Below are 15,932 nucleotides of genomic sequence, written 5' to 3'. Positions count from 1 at the left end.
CTTCTCATGTTACTGTTGCCTGAGGGGGAACTGCGTTTTCTTCCTCATTGTAAGTTGTTTTGAAGAAAAATATCTAGAAACATGAATAAAGGTAGGCCTAAATGTTACCTGACGACAACATGTTTTCTTTTTTAATTAAACTACTTTGTTTTTGATACTTATTGCATCAAAAATTTAATCTGAATTCATCTGACAAATAAAAAAACTGTAACTTCACACCTGCTTTACCACAAAAAGAAGATAAATTGACATTTTTGACATGAGGAATAACTTGAATGGTGAATGATTTTGTGCATTCAAATAAAGACACTGACAGACTGAGAAGAATAAGAGTCATGAGCTTTGTGGGATTGATCCTTCAGCTCTATTCTCTGGTCTACTGGCAGATCTAGTTATCTGCATCAGTCACAGCTCTGACCTTTTGAATATCAGTCAGCTCTCATGCAGAACAGTGTGTGTTTGCTGAAGGACGGGCTGTATGTGGGGTCAAAGTAACTTTTTGCCACACCTGCATTAATGTTAGCTGAAATTCAGAACTTTAATGACTGTAAATGACAAAGAACATTCTCAGAACTTCGGCTAACGTTCTGCCAAGGATCCTTAAACTAATAGAACTAAACAAACATTCTTCTAGTAACATTAACAGAATGCTCCTTCAAAGATATCCGGTCTTTAACCTGTTACACTGTCTTTTTGAGCGTTTACTTTGTGAAAAAAAAAAAAAAAGATAAATAGAAAAACATGTACTTTCCAGCTAATAGCTCCCGGCTATTGTCAGCTGCAGGCATCTGATTACAAATTCCTCTTTCAAAAGAGACCAAATCCATGCATATACTCCAAATGGTTCAAAAACAGTATGCAGTTTACTATGGGTAAGACTTTTCTCGGCATTTAGTCAAATTTTACAAACCAGCACAAAAACGTTATATACATAAAAAGTCATTCTGATTTTAGATGAGCATTTGTCTGATGCTTATTAATTTTAGAACGTTCAGAGAACATTCAAATTTAAATTAATTAAAAAAAAAAAAAAAAGTTTGTGCGAACGTTCATATAACTAATATAAATATTTTTAAACTAAAAAAAAAAAAAAAAAAAAAAAAAAGTTTTATTAACTTAAAGGGAACATTAGCAGAACGTTCTCTGTTTGGCATCTTCCACATCTCATAAATTTCTAGAAGTGCTTTTGTTTTAAAACGTCGACTAAAGGACCTTTTTGCGAAATGAATATAGTAGGCTACATCCACTGTGGTAAAAATGGTCGTTTATCATAAGAGATGTTTTATTTTTGACGATGTGCGCGTTTATGTGCTTCAAATCGGAATAGATTTGTTTAGACATGCGCACACTGCTCAAATAGTGAAAGTGAAAAGTGAAAGTGACATAGATAATATCGATTTTCTCACTGTTTGCACATAAAAACACTCTCCTACACGTTTTCTTTGTTAGTTTTTAACAGCAGAATTAAATTAAATATAATCGGCTTTTTTTGGACACACATTCATACAACACTTTCTTCAAAAGGAAGAGCGTCATTACGTTATTTCTGCGTCATTGCACTATGCACACTCCTTTCAGTTTCATAATTGAGTGTTTACATTAACCTTCAATCATATCGGAAGAGGAATAAACCACCCTTCAAACCGATCGAAATTTAATTCGAATCGAGCTCAGTCGGATTGATTAAGGTGTTTATATGAACGTTTTTGAATCCGATTGAGCGTCAGTCCGATTACAAACGGGTTATTTGTGTGCATGTAAACGGAGGCAGTGTTTGTGAGCGCGCAGGTGAGGGAGGGAGGAGCTGGTTGAAGGTACTTTGAGGAAGACCTGTTTATCTTACGCCCACTCTACCACAGACCGAAATTAGTTGAGATTTTTGGCATCTGGGATCACTTGGATGGTGTGTTTGTGCATTCAGAAACACTCATTCTTTAACACATAGAAAGATTCAGACGGATAAAAGTCGAGCCCCGGGGCTGAGTTTTTGACGCACACCAGTATGTCCGAAACGAAGAAACAAACGCGCAAAGACTCGTCCGACTCGAACCCGGTGAAGAGTGTGGGCAGCCCGACGCTCCTGTTTTCTCCCACCTCCGGGCTTCCACTGCAGAACGGGCTCTACACCGACGCGAGGTTCCCGGTGCAGAACATGCCGATTCAGACCGACGTGGTTTGGAAACGACCAAAGGTGAGCCAAAGAGCATCAGGAACTTGTCTTTGTTGCCAGCTGTGTCCAGTATTATATTTGCATACAGTGCTTTGTGTTATAAACAAACAGTTCTGGGGAGTTACTTACCTGATATCTGATGGATTAGTAATCAGGTTCCAAAAATTAAGAACTTGTCATTAGATTATATTGCATACTCCTAATCAGACTACAGTTACTTTTTTTAGTGATTATTATATATTCACACAATTATTAGTTTCAGTATACTCACAAACCCCTGCAGTTCCTTAGCGAACCCCAAATAACAATGAATAGAATGTATTTTTTTTCTCTTTGTGTTCATTTATCAATATCTTACAAGATTATCCTATTTAAATCAATGTGATATATAAGTTATGTCAAAAGTAATCAAGAATGAGTCTGATTATTATACCTGAAATGTGAAATGCTTCTGTAACTAATTACAATATTTCTAATTTAATTTGGATATAAAAGTAGAATAAAGTGATCTACCCAGAACTGATTTTAAAGTTATGCACTAAGAAATCCAAAATAATATTAAAATAATAACTTAAGTCATAGTTAAACTGTTAAATAGTGTCATTTATTTTAGCAACTGATATATGCAATAGTCCTAATATATATATATATATATATATATATATATATATATATATATATATATATATATATATATAAAATGAAACAATTTATGGAACCTTTAGAAATTTTTTATGTTTTTTTTTGTTGTTGTTGTTGTTGACTGTCATCTTTGAGACTTGGCTTATATACAGTAGTGAGAATACATAGGGAAAACACCTGAATTTAATTCAGAGACCTAAACCGAGCAAAATATGCAATTTGGTGCAGATGCTGATTTATGTGGTCAAAAAATAAGAAAATATACTGATAGCTTAAAATAAAGACAGGTCTAATGCAACTGTGACTTAAGTGTCCAAATACTTTATAATGCAATATTCACAAGCATTTGTTTTGTTGAGTTTTTTTTTAATTGTTGTAAGATTTATATAGGATTCAGTCATTTAGCAGACACTTTACAATCACTCGCCCTGGAGCTACGTCTCTGATAGCATGGGTTTGAAATATTTAAAGTCTTTACACTAGTGCATATACACTACAGTGGTTTGGGATAATTCAGTTCTTTCATATTTTTTAAAGAAGTCTCTTATGCTCTAATGCTAAAATTACCTTTTGTGTTTTTGCCACTCTTTTCCAGGAGATCTGTCCGTTTCCTCAGTTTATTGCGGATGGAGCCACACGCATGGACGTCTGCCAGGGAGAACTGAGTGAGAATTTAATGTTGAACCATTTACACAATAAGAATTCACGCTGAGAATAATACAGGTGCTGCAGGTTTTCGCAGGTTCTCATATAACACTGTTTATGCTTCATAAAGCAATATGAACTGGCATCAAATAACTTTGGTGTTGGGTGCAACACAGTGGTTCTCATCTGGTGCGTAACAGGTCTGTTCTGAGGATCACACAAAGCTAAATGCAAATAAAACAGTGCAACACTTCCCGTATATCTCTTATTTTTAAGGTCAAAGGTCATGCAACTAATCAAACTCTATAGTATTTTGGTGCAAATTAATCTGTCACTCACATTAGCTCATCAGATTAGACAAATGCAGTTAAAAGTTTGGGTATTATTGCAATTTAAAATGATTTTTTTCTATGTGAAAATCTTGTAAAATGTAATTTATTGCAGTGATGCGCAGCTGTATTTTGAGCATCATTCCTCCAGTCTTCAGTGTCACACGATCTTCAGAAATCATTCTAATATGCTGACTTGCTTCGCAAAAGACTTTTCTGAATATTATCAATGCTGAACACAGTTGTGGTGGCTAATATTTTTGTGTGAACCGTGATACGACACAATTCAAGAGTTTGGGGTAAGATTTAAAAAGACAGAAAGAAAGAAATACATTTATTCAGCAGGGGTGCATTAAATTGACCAAAAGTGACAGTAAAAAAAAAAGAAACATTAAAATAGAAACTGATAATATTTCACAATATTACTGGTTTTTATATTTTTGTACTGCCTTGGTGAGCAGAAGAGACTTTAATGTACAAAAACTAAAAAAAAAAAAAATCATAATTATTCCAAACTTTTGATATTCATTTTTTTATGAATACATTTAATTTCATTTCATTTTCATGAATATTTTTGTTTACTTTTGTTTTGTGTTGGGTCTCCATTTAATATTAAATGCTGAAAGAATACATGTATTTCTCCACATAACATTAGGATCATCTCTTATAACCATTAGACCAAATTAGACCCAAAACATGTTTTAACGGGTGTCTCTCTCTCTCTCTGTGTCTCTCTCTCTGTGTCTCTCTCTCTCTCTCTCTCAGGTGACTGCTGGTTCTTGTCTGCGGTGGCGTCTCTCTCTCTCAACCCTTCTCTTCTGAATCACGTGGTTCCCTCAGGCCAGGGTTTTCAGCAGGGCTACAACGGCTGCTTCAATTTCCGGGTTAGTACCGTGTGTTACCGTACAGACTGAAGCGGTCGTGATGGTTTTAATGGTGTCTCTGTGTCTGTAGTTTTGGCAGTATGGTGAGTGGATTGAGGTGCGAGTCGATGACCGTTTGCCGACGCGTAACGGTCAGCTGATCTATCTGCGCTCCTCAAACAAAGATGAATTCTGGAGCGCTCTACTGGAGAAAGCTTATGCCAAGTAAGTGGAATATTTGAATGCTTAAAAATGCCTTACATTAGATTCATTTGAAAGGAATAGTTTACCCAAAAATGAAAATTCACTGAAAATGTATACCATCTAAGTTTAGGATGAGTTTGTTTCTTCATCAGATTTAGAGAAATGTAGCCTTGCATCAGTGTCTCATCAATGGATGCTCTGCAGTGAATGGGTGCCGTCAGAATGAGAGTCCAAACAACTGATAAAAACATCACAATAATCCACAAGTAATCCGCTTGAATCCAGTTCTCAAAACATTAACTGATGGACTGAATTCATGTGGATTACTTGTGAATTTATTGTGATGTTTTTATCAGCTGTTTGAACTCTCATTCTGACGGCACCCATTCATTGCAGAGCATCCATTGATGAGACACTGATGCAAGGCTACATTTCTCCAAATCTCAAAACTCATTACATCTTGGATGACCTGAGGGTCTGCATGCACATCAAGTGCTTTAGCTTATTTTCTGTTGTTCAGATGGTCTTTTGCATCTCTTTCTCAGGCTGAAGGGAGGTTATAACGCTCTGAACATGGGTTTCCCTCATGAGGCCATGGCAGACATGACAGGTGGGGTTACAGAGGAGTTCATGGTGCCGCCTGACCACCGAAAACTGGGCTCTTTCCTGCGCCCGCTGCTGGAGAAGGGAGCTCTGATCAACTGTGCTAACTCGAGGGTAAACTCTCTATACATGGCTTATTTAAAGGGATAGCTTACCCCAAAATTACAATTCTCTCATCATGTATTCACCCTCTTGTCATTCCAAATGTGTATGATGACGTCTGTGGAACACAAATGCAGATGTTTAGTAGAATGTTCATGCTGCTCTTCAGAAATCATTCTAATATGATGATTTGCTGCTCAAGAAACACTTCTGATTATTATCAATGCATTTTTTGTGGAAACTGTGATATCAATTTTTTTTAAGGATTCTTTGATGAATAGAAAGTTCAAAAGAACAGCATTTATTTGAAATAGGAAACTTTTGTAACATGACACGTTTCTTAACTGTCACTTTTGATACATTTAATGCAACCTTGCTGGATAAAAGTATTAATTTCTTTAAAAAAATAATAATAATACTGACCCCAAACATTTGAAAAGTAGTGCACAAAAATACGAGTGAACAATAAAAGATTTCAGTTACAGGTTAAGTAAGTTCAGCTTCCTGCTCCAGAGAACATCATTTACAGTCCACTGATCGAATCTTGCAGGTTCGAATCTGCAACCTTTTATTCAGCAGCCCAGATCTTGAACCACCAGAATATGACGTTCCAAAATTAGATACATTTGTATCTAAATGTTCTAAATCATTAGATGTGAGGGTTTGCATGTGTACGTGTGTTCTTCCCTCTTTGTTTGTGTTCTTCTCGGTAAGAGGATCTTTCTTGAGTTCCAGGAAAGCGTGATTTTTTTTGACAGATGTTGTTTTGTGAAGATAATCTGTCTCGTCTCTTTTGTCTTCCTGCAGGGTTCCGTTGAGAAGAGCAATGAGTTTGGGATTTTGTTCAGACATGCCTATTCTGTGACAGGTTTGGAGACGGTGAGGGGGAAATGTTACCTTGGGTGTTTCTCTCTCTCTCTCTCTGTCTCATTCTCTCTCTCTCTCTCTCTCTCTCTGTCTCTCTCTATGTCTCTCTCATAGTCTGTCTGTCAAACCAGCTCTTAATTTATGTTTCACGAGTGTCTTTAACACTCAGGGTTCCACCAGAGGGCGCCATCAGCTCAAATAAAATCAGAATGGCACACTGCTAGTATTTTTGAGAGAAAGCTGTATGTATGCATGGGCATAGAATACACACTTAAAGATAAAGATCATTCCCGCCCATGTTCTCTGGTTTGTGACACACATGTAGAAGTTGCTTGAATTTAGCATGCAACAAAGTGACTTAATTAGAAAACTATTGGATTTGGTTTCACATACTTTTTACAAGGAAAAATTGAATCAGAAATGTTTAAATATTACAAAATTTGTCAGGCTTTTAAGGTAGGTTTATATATGATATAGACAATATTTAGCCGTATTTAGTATAGATTATGACATGTTTTTGAGGTCACGAGGTCAGACTAGACTTCAGACAGCTGGAAGAGAAACACAAGCAGGTCCTGTAAACATCAGTTTGCTTTATGTGTGTTTCAGATCAAGACTAAGGTCGGTTCAGTTGAGCTGGTGCGGATCAGGAACCCGTGGGGCAAAGCTGAGTGGGAGGGGCCTTGGAGTGACAAAAAAGGGTATGAAACACTTACAAAAATACAGTAAAAGAGTAATTTAATAATCAGTTAATGGTTTTTATTGTAATAAATAATCAAATGAAATTTGTTTCTGTGATGTGCAGCTGTATTTTCAGCATCATTGCATGATCTTCAGAATTCAGTCTAATATTCTGATTTGATGCTCAAGAAACATTTCTGATTATTATCAGTGTTGGAAACCGTTGTGCTGCCAAATATTTTTTGTGGAAACCATAATACATTTAATTTTTCAGGATTCTTTTATGAATATAAAGTTCAAAAGAACAATTTTTCTTACATTATAAATGTCTTTACTGTCACTTTTAACTGATTTAATGCATCATTGCTCTATATATATACTGTATTTGTATATGTTTAGAGTCGAGTGGAATATGGTGAGCGCCGAAGAACAGCGGCGTGTGCAGAGAATCCAGCAAGAAGACGGGGAATTCTGGTGAGTCCGTTTCTCTCTTCGCTGATTGGCTGATTCATGTTCAGGCTCTGCTCTGATTGGTTTAGATGGCTGACGCAGCTCCATCATCTTCTCCGTCTTCTCATCAGGATGTCTCTGGCAGATTTCTGCCAGAACTTTGAGACGATGGAGGTTTGTCACCTGAGCCAAGACACGCTGAGTGAGAGCGGAATCATAAAGCCCTGGATATGTACATCACATCATGGACAATGGGTTCCTCAGCAAGGTACACAAGCATCACTGTTCACACACACACACACACACACACACATATATTATTCTGCTTCAGGAGAAGAACTAGTCAGGGTGTTGTATTCACAGGACCTCCTCAGTACAGTCTGACCCTGCTGGAAGAGGACGATGACCCCAGTGACCCTGAGCTGACCTGCTCCTTCCTGCTGGCGCTCATGCAGAAATGTGCTCGTCAGAGAGGAATGCTGTTCCCCGTCGCGCTGCACATATACAAGGTTTCTTTCACACAAGTGTTTCAAGTGTGTGTTGTCGGACATGAAAGCTGCAGTCTGATTGGTTGCCTTTACACGATTTCCGTGCACAACTTTTTATTAATATTTTAAATTAATTTTGTTTTAATATTTTCAGCTTTCATTTGTATTCTATTAAAAGTCATTATGTGTTCTTGTCATTTTTTCAATTAATTTTTATTTAATTTTTTTTAATTTCTGATTTATTTATTATAGTGCATAAAGTTAAATTAAATGAAAACGAGAAATTATGCCTCAGCAACTAGCTAAAAAAAAGGTTCATTTTTATATTATATTTTATTTCAGTTAAAAAAAAGTTAAGTAAAGGAATATTTTACGGTTTTAATTTTAGGTAACTATGATTACCTTGCTTTGAAGAACTAGTCATAATTAAATATTATTTATTAAATATTGTAAATTTTACTGCTTCAAAAGAACTAGCAACTGTATTATACATGCTATTTATTCTATTATTGATAATCTATATTTTTTTAATATTACATTTTATTTATATTGACGTTTTCTTTTTGTTATTTCATTTTTTGTCAACTATAATATTTACCCTGCTTCAAAGAAATAACTAGTCATAGTATTATATAATATACTCATATTTTTAGATATATAATGTATACATTTTATGTTATTTTATTTCAGTTAACAAAGTAACAAATTTTTTATATTTTTAATTTTAGTTAAATATAAGTACCCTTTTTGAAGGAAGAGCTAGTATTTTTATTATATATCATTTAATGTTTGTTATTATTTTACTACTATTAAAAACAAAAACTGTATTATATAATAACTATATTTTATATGTTTGTATTGCTTACAGAAAGCAATATAATATGTATTATTGTATTAAATTGATTGTATTATATAAAACACATATTATTTTTTATTATGTAATGCATATTATAAAAAAAGAAAAGCGAATCAAAAGAAAATGGAGAGTTCCTGGTGTTAAGATTGACTGTGTGTCTCTGTCTGGTGTGTGTGTGTGTGTGTGTGTGTGTGATCAGACCCGATCCGAGTGGGACGCGTCTCAGTTGAGTCTGGTGCTCAGCACCACTAAAGACCTTGGTTATGTCCAGCGGCGAGAGCTGGTGTTTCGCGGTCGCCTGGCGCCCGGTCATTACATCATCATTCCCAGCACTTCAGAGGCCAATCAGGCGGGAGAATTCCTCCTGAGAGTCCTGACTGAGAAAGTGAACAAAACCATGTAAGTGATGCTCATCCACATGAATGCAAGATCTGTTTAAAATCTCACTTGACAGCGTTGGGATTCAATATAGAGCAAATCTTGGGTGTTTATTCTGAGAAACAGATTCAGAAACCTTACGCGTAATGTATTTACTATATTTTGTATTTTTGTATTAGTTCTTTTCTTAAATATTACTATTTATTTTTATTTATTTTCCAACTTAAACCTATTATATTTCAGTTAATCTCCAATGCAGGATTTCTCTCAAGTTTTTTTGTTTTTTTGGTTTAATTGTTATTTTATTTCAGCACATTAATGTTTCACCATACATTCTTTCTTTTTCGTGTCTGTTTTCATTTCCCATAATGAGATTTTGGAGAAGTATGTGAGACAAAGTAACAACTTAAATGAAACAAAACTAAGAAAATTCGCTTTACATTTTGGAAAAGGTTCTTTCAAAGTTATGAACAATTATTCTTCCAGTAACCTTCAGAGATGCAAACTTCTCACCTTTTGGTGAAAATTCACCTTTTTGAAATCAAAAAAGGTCACTTACTGTACCAGCTTTGCGTAGATCCGATGAAATTTTATTTATTTATTTATATATTTTTAGGTATTTTTACAGCTCCAGTAGTACAAACACAGTTCTGTACCTGATTGAAGTCACCCACTTTCAAACACTCCTGTGTGTTTTTGGTTTTTGCATGCTCTGGTTTCGAATTGTAAAGCCAAAAGTTTATATTTACAATGTGTCTTGCATCGTTGTATTTAAATTTAAATAATGAATCCTACCAGGTTGCTGGTATCTGGGCTTATTTATATATTTTTAAATGACATTATAAAATGAGACATTTAAAAAACCTTGGGAGTGGAAATGGTAACCGAGCTAATGCGTGATCCTCTGCTGCCATCTACTGGATATAATGCTAATTTCATGTCTTTTTAATCTTAAGTCTTTGTTTTCCACCAAGAGACAATTTCTTTCCTTGTCTCTCTTTCTTGAATGAAAGGGAACATTTAAAGTGAATATTGGCATAGTTAGAGAACAATAATTAAAGCTTTAAATTATTATAATTGTTTAAAAGATACAGGTTTTTTATTTATTTTATTTTTTTGCGGGGACAGGTGATATGATCGTCTTTGTCACATTTTTCACCCATGATAAGTTTGCATCCCTGAACCTTAATAGAACATATGTTTAAAGTTAATTGGTGTTTAATAATGCTCTTAAAATGTTATCACAAGAACATTTTGTACATCGCTTAAATGTAACTACTTGTTTTGGAATGTTCAGAGAACATTCAAAAGAAACATTCTCATCATTTAAAAAGAAAAATATAAAATAGAATGTTTCCCCAACGTTTGCAAAATGTTTAAAAATCATTTTAAAACCTGGTCTATTTGAATGTCCAGGGCATATTCAGAAATAACATGATGGGAACATTAGCAGAACATTCTTAGAACATGTTTTTGGTAGCTGGGATGAATCGAAATACTTTTTTTCTTTGTCTTAACATAATAAATGACTATATACGTCATATGTTTGTGTGTTTGCAGAGCTGTTGATGCACGAGGAGTAGACTCAAGCTCAGTTGCTCCGGTAATATGGAGAAGTTGATCTAGTTTCACTGCTTAGATCATTTATTATCACTGGGTCCATTTACTGTAATAGTTGTTGTTGAATTGTTTCTGTGTGTGTGTGTGTGTGTAGCCGATGTCTCCACGTCTCGCAGGTCTGCTGTCTGCGAATGAAGCAAAAGATCTCTTTGTGAAACACTGTGTGAAGGTAAACACATTACTTGGATGCTGTGCTGCCCAATACAGTGCTATTGAGTTTGTGCGTGCATTTTTATATCTAATATGTAGCTCTAATGTCAAATGTGTGTGTGTGCTCATAGTGTCTGTATATGTGTTGTCTATAGGGGCCTTATTGCAGTCCATTGGACCTCTATAACCTGCTGACTGAAGCCATTGCAAAAGGAAGTGAGGACTTGTTTATTCACAATCAGTTTTTCATCTGTTCACTTCTTCTTCTTTTTTTTTCTTCTACATTTGCATTTCAATGCAAAATGCGGTTTGCAGGAGAAGTCGTGTTCACTGTGCCGTTATAATGCATTATTTTCATTAGTTCTGCTGCAGAGAAGAAAACCGTACAGGAAGTGATGTGGTAAACTGTGAGGAAGTGAGTTGGATGATATTGTTTCTGTTTCCTGTTTTCTGTCCGGTCAGTCTTTGCAGGTAGCGAGAAGAAGCTGAGTTTGGAGCACTGTAAGAGCTTTGTGGTGCTCATGGATGTATCCTGCATGGCTATAATGTACTTCTGATATCTATGCCCTAACAAACACACTGGTTAGTGTGCATGGACACAGAATAGAACTAGAATAGAATAGAAAAAAGATTGAATTTAAGTAAATCGTTAAGAATTTGAGTAAATCGTTAAGAATCCATGGCTATGCTTAAATAGCATGCTTGTTATTACTCTTAGAGTTTCTCCTGCATGCAGCAGGATACTTTGCAGAAAATGCAGATTTTCTGTTTGCATAGATGGCATAAATTGTGCAATATAAAACTAGTATGATAAACTCGATCCTGCATCCTGAATCTTCTAACATTATTATCAATTTTGAATGTTTACATCTCTTTCCTGACAAAAAAGTAAAAAAATGCCTTCTTGAGCAGCAAATCATCATATCAGAATGATTTCTGAAGATCATGTGACACTGAAGACTGGAGGAATGATATACATGAGACACAGAAATAAATTATATTTTACTGTATATATCACTACTTTAAATGTTACTTTAAATTGTTATAACATTTCACAATATTACTTGTTTTACTGTGTTTTTGATCAAATACATGCATCCTTGGTGAGCAGAAGAGACTTCTTTCAGAAACATTTGACCAGTAGTGTAACATGCAACACAGTTTGTTTCACATTCTATTTTAAAGTATAGTATGTTGTGCGTAATACAGTACATATGCTAGTAATTCATAGCGGATGTCTCACTAGCCGCAGGTGGATGTGGGTGTGTGTGGTATTTTATGGCGCATTGCACAAGAATGTATCAGATTGGGTGGAGATTGGAATGTCACCTTAACAGCTCCTCCAATCAGAGTAAAGGAATGGGACGACTCGACTTGACAGAGTTCCAGGCATTGTGGGAAAAACTCCGGAAGTGGACGGTGAGTATATTTAGCTGTTTGCAGTATTGATATGTAGGGTGTGTTCGATCACAGTGAGGATGAGTCTGCAGAAGGTGAAGACCGTGTGATTTCATGTCACATGACTGATTGCATCATATGGTGTGTTCAAGCGATGTCAAAAAGATCATTTACAAGCTGAATGCACATGAATACTTTTCTTTAAGCCCAAAGTTTCCAAGTTGTGTACGTGTCAGTAAATTTGTTGAAAATGAAATTATTACAAATGTATAAAAAAATTCAAATATGTATTTTATATTTGTATTTTTATTGTAATTAATAATATAGTAAATATAAACTGTGTGTATGTGTGTATGTGTATGTGTATGTGTATGTGTATATATATATATATATATATATATATATATATATATATATATATATATATATATATATATATATATATATATATATATATATGCATATGCATATATGCATGTACAAAATATAATCATATGTCCAAATGCGACTGAATTTATAAAATTATTTTTTATTAAAGTAAATTAAAAAAAATTAGTTATTACAAATATTCAAATATAAATATATGATTTAATTATGTAATATATTTAAGTGATTTATTTGTGTTTTCATTTATTATTGTTTATAGTAAATATAATTAAAATGTACTTCATATATAAAATATATATAAATGTGTGTATAATGATTTGATTTACAGTGCCTTCATAAAACGAATAACTAAAAAGCTAAAACACGCCTTCTTGTCAATTTGTAGAAGTAGAGTTAAAAAAGTCTTGTGTAATTATTGCTTCAGTTCAAAGCATGTATTAATATTCATGACTACATCTTGGATCAAATTAAGACTTGATTCTATGATTATTCACCCATCTGTCTGTGTCTTATAGGGTATTTTTATGACATTTGACAAAAACAAGAACCAGGCTCTGGATTATCAAGAACTCCCAGCAGCTCTGACAGCAGCAGGTGAAACCTGACACACACTTCCTCACACACACACACACACAAGTATGCAAGTATGAGCATGAACACACACCCTGAACACGCAATGCATTCACTGACACAACACTTATTGAGAATGTACTCTCTCTCTCACACACACACTCACACCCATCCATCAGGAGAGAAAGCTGTTCAGTCATTACTCTGAATGTTGACGATCGGTTGATCTGAGCTCGTGTGCTCTGGTCTAGGCATACAGGTGGATGAATTCATACTGCAGCTGATAAGCCTGCGTTACAGCGAGCCAGATATGACTGTCAGCTTCCCAGGATTCCTCTTCCTGCTCATGAAACTGGACTACATGATGCGTAAGAGAGCACACAAATCAGTCAAATTAACCCGTTACTGCAAAGCAGCGCAAATGTATTTATTTAGTCCAAAGCTTTTATCCAAAGCGACTTACAAATGAGGACGATGGAAACAATCAAAATCAACAAAAGAACAATCAAATAAGTCTCAGTCTCAGTACACATAGTAAGGGTTTTTAAATCATATAATAAATAAAAAAATAGAATAGGAAAGAATAAAGCAAGCTAGTGTTAGAGGTCTCTATTTGCTTTTGTTAATTGTAATATAAATTAAAAGAAAAAACATAATATGAAGATTAAAGAAACTAGTGTTAGTTTCTTTTTCTTTTTTTAAAGAAACCAAGCTGTTAGTAAATGCATAGTATGCAAGTCTAAAAAGGGCATTTTTTAAAGAATAGAATTAGAATAGAGAGTGCTAGAGTAAAGATGGAAGAGATGTGTGAGAAAGTGAGAGAGTGATTTTGTGTTTCTTTGGGATGATCAATCATGTGCTGATCATTTGCAGAACACAAGCTTCTAGAGGCACACAATCTGAAGTAATACATTTAGGTAAAGGGGTGCAGAGCCAGGGGTAGTTTTGTAGGCAAACATCAATGCCTTGAATTTATGCGAGCAGCTATTGGAAGCCAGTGCAAACTGATAAACAGAGGTGTGACGTGTATTGTTTTCAACTCGTTTAAAATTAATAATAGTATAAACAAATAGTGTGTGAACACAAAACCCACACATGATGTAAAATAAATAAATAATAATAAATCACTTTACAATTTCACCTTGTTTTTAATGCATTTTAAAAAATAATTGTTAAATTGGAACACAAAAGGAGAATTTTTGAACAATCTTTCTAGTATTTTTCTAGTCTTTAAATAAAAAAAAAATAATAAAAAAAACAACAGTAGGATATTCCTTAAAATGTAAAAGATAGAAAGTCTTATGGGTTTGGAGCGTCACGAGGATAAAGTGCAGGATAATTACAGTTAATTTAAACTAAAACTATGAAACAACTTTTTTAAATATAAATTATTTCATCATCAATATTTTTAATTAGAATTAAAACTAATACAAGTTTGAAAAGAAAAACTATACAGAAAGTAATAAAAATGAATAAAAAAATATATTTAACTAAAATATGCAAACACAACCTACAATTTAAAAACATACTGTAAAAAAATGATATTTTTAAAATCGGTTTCAGTTTTTATACTTCATAATTTCTGACTGAAAATAGTTTCTTCACAACGTTTTTTAGTTTATGAATGACATTGCATAAGAAAGAAAATGAAAATATATTTATTATATATATATATATATATATATATATATATATATATATATATATATATATATATATATATATATATATATATATATACAAACACACACACACACACACACATACACACGATTAAAAATGATAATGAAGTGGTTGTTTTTGTGTTCAGGCAAGTTTCAATCATTTGATATGACGGGGATGGGAGTGATTTCAGTAAACAGCAGACAGGTAAAAACATGAAATACATGAGAGCATTGAGTCTTGTTCACACACACACACACACACACACACACACATACACACACACGCACACACACACACTCAATATTTCTTCCTCTGAAGCTCTTTGATGTTCAACCTGCCTGATCCAGCCTTCTTTAGTTCTTCTTAACCACCTCTATGCAACATGATTGACAGTTATTATGTGAGTCAGAGCTGAATTTATTATCTTGTGAAAAATCTTGTGAATATTTATGCATTTTTCTCTGGATTTGTAGTTCCTGCACATGACCATGTACAACTGATTCCAGACCAGCTGTATGGAAACAACTCTACATCTACTTTAATTATTTTCTGCAAATGGATCCTTCCAGGACTGGATGATGATTACTTTTCATTAGTAACCATAATAAAAGATGAAATAATTGATTATTTTATGTTGGTATTTTTATTTTATAAAAAAAATATTTTATAACAATTTAGTATTATAAATTATAAATAAATATTATAATAACACTGATACAAATAATAAATAATACATATTCTGAAAAAAATATTTTTAATGGAAATTTGTGCAGTATTTTTATTAATAACCATAATAAAATAAAAATAAATTTTTGTAACTGTATTTGGATCATATTTATTTGATAAAAATATTATCATTTATTA

The 15,932-nt window shown here is 33.8% G+C and overlaps 1 protein-coding gene across 1 annotated transcript; it reads left to right on the top strand.

The window, feature by feature from the left end:
- The first annotated feature begins 1,712 nt into the window (after window positions 1-1,712).
- On the top strand, window positions 1,713-15,694 carry LOC113058780 (calpain-9-like). The gene is made up of 20 exons (XM_026226983.1): window positions 1,713-2,191; window positions 3,408-3,477; window positions 4,552-4,670; window positions 4,741-4,874; window positions 5,399-5,570; window positions 6,366-6,437; window positions 7,035-7,126; window positions 7,506-7,580; window positions 7,688-7,824; window positions 7,920-8,065; window positions 9,100-9,299; window positions 10,839-10,881; window positions 10,993-11,067; window positions 11,204-11,264; window positions 11,511-11,575; window positions 12,399-12,467; window positions 13,349-13,427; window positions 13,655-13,771; window positions 15,214-15,272; window positions 15,542-15,694. The coding sequence occupies exons 1-20, from the start codon at window positions 2,003-2,005 to the stop codon at window positions 15,566-15,568; spliced, it is 2,001 nt and encodes a 666-aa protein (XP_026082768.1). The 5' UTR covers window positions 1,713-2,002; the 3' UTR covers window positions 15,569-15,694.
- The last annotated feature ends 238 nt before the right edge of the window (window positions 15,695-15,932 follow it).

The sequence above is a fragment of the Carassius auratus genome, chromosome 40 (assembly GCF_003368295.1).
Source record: "Carassius auratus strain Wakin chromosome 40, ASM336829v1, whole genome shotgun sequence".
Taxonomy (NCBI): Eukaryota; Metazoa; Chordata; class Actinopteri; order Cypriniformes; family Cyprinidae; genus Carassius; species Carassius auratus.
The sequence above is the reverse complement of the archived record's forward strand: the minus strand, read 5'-3'. Positions and strand labels throughout refer to the sequence as shown.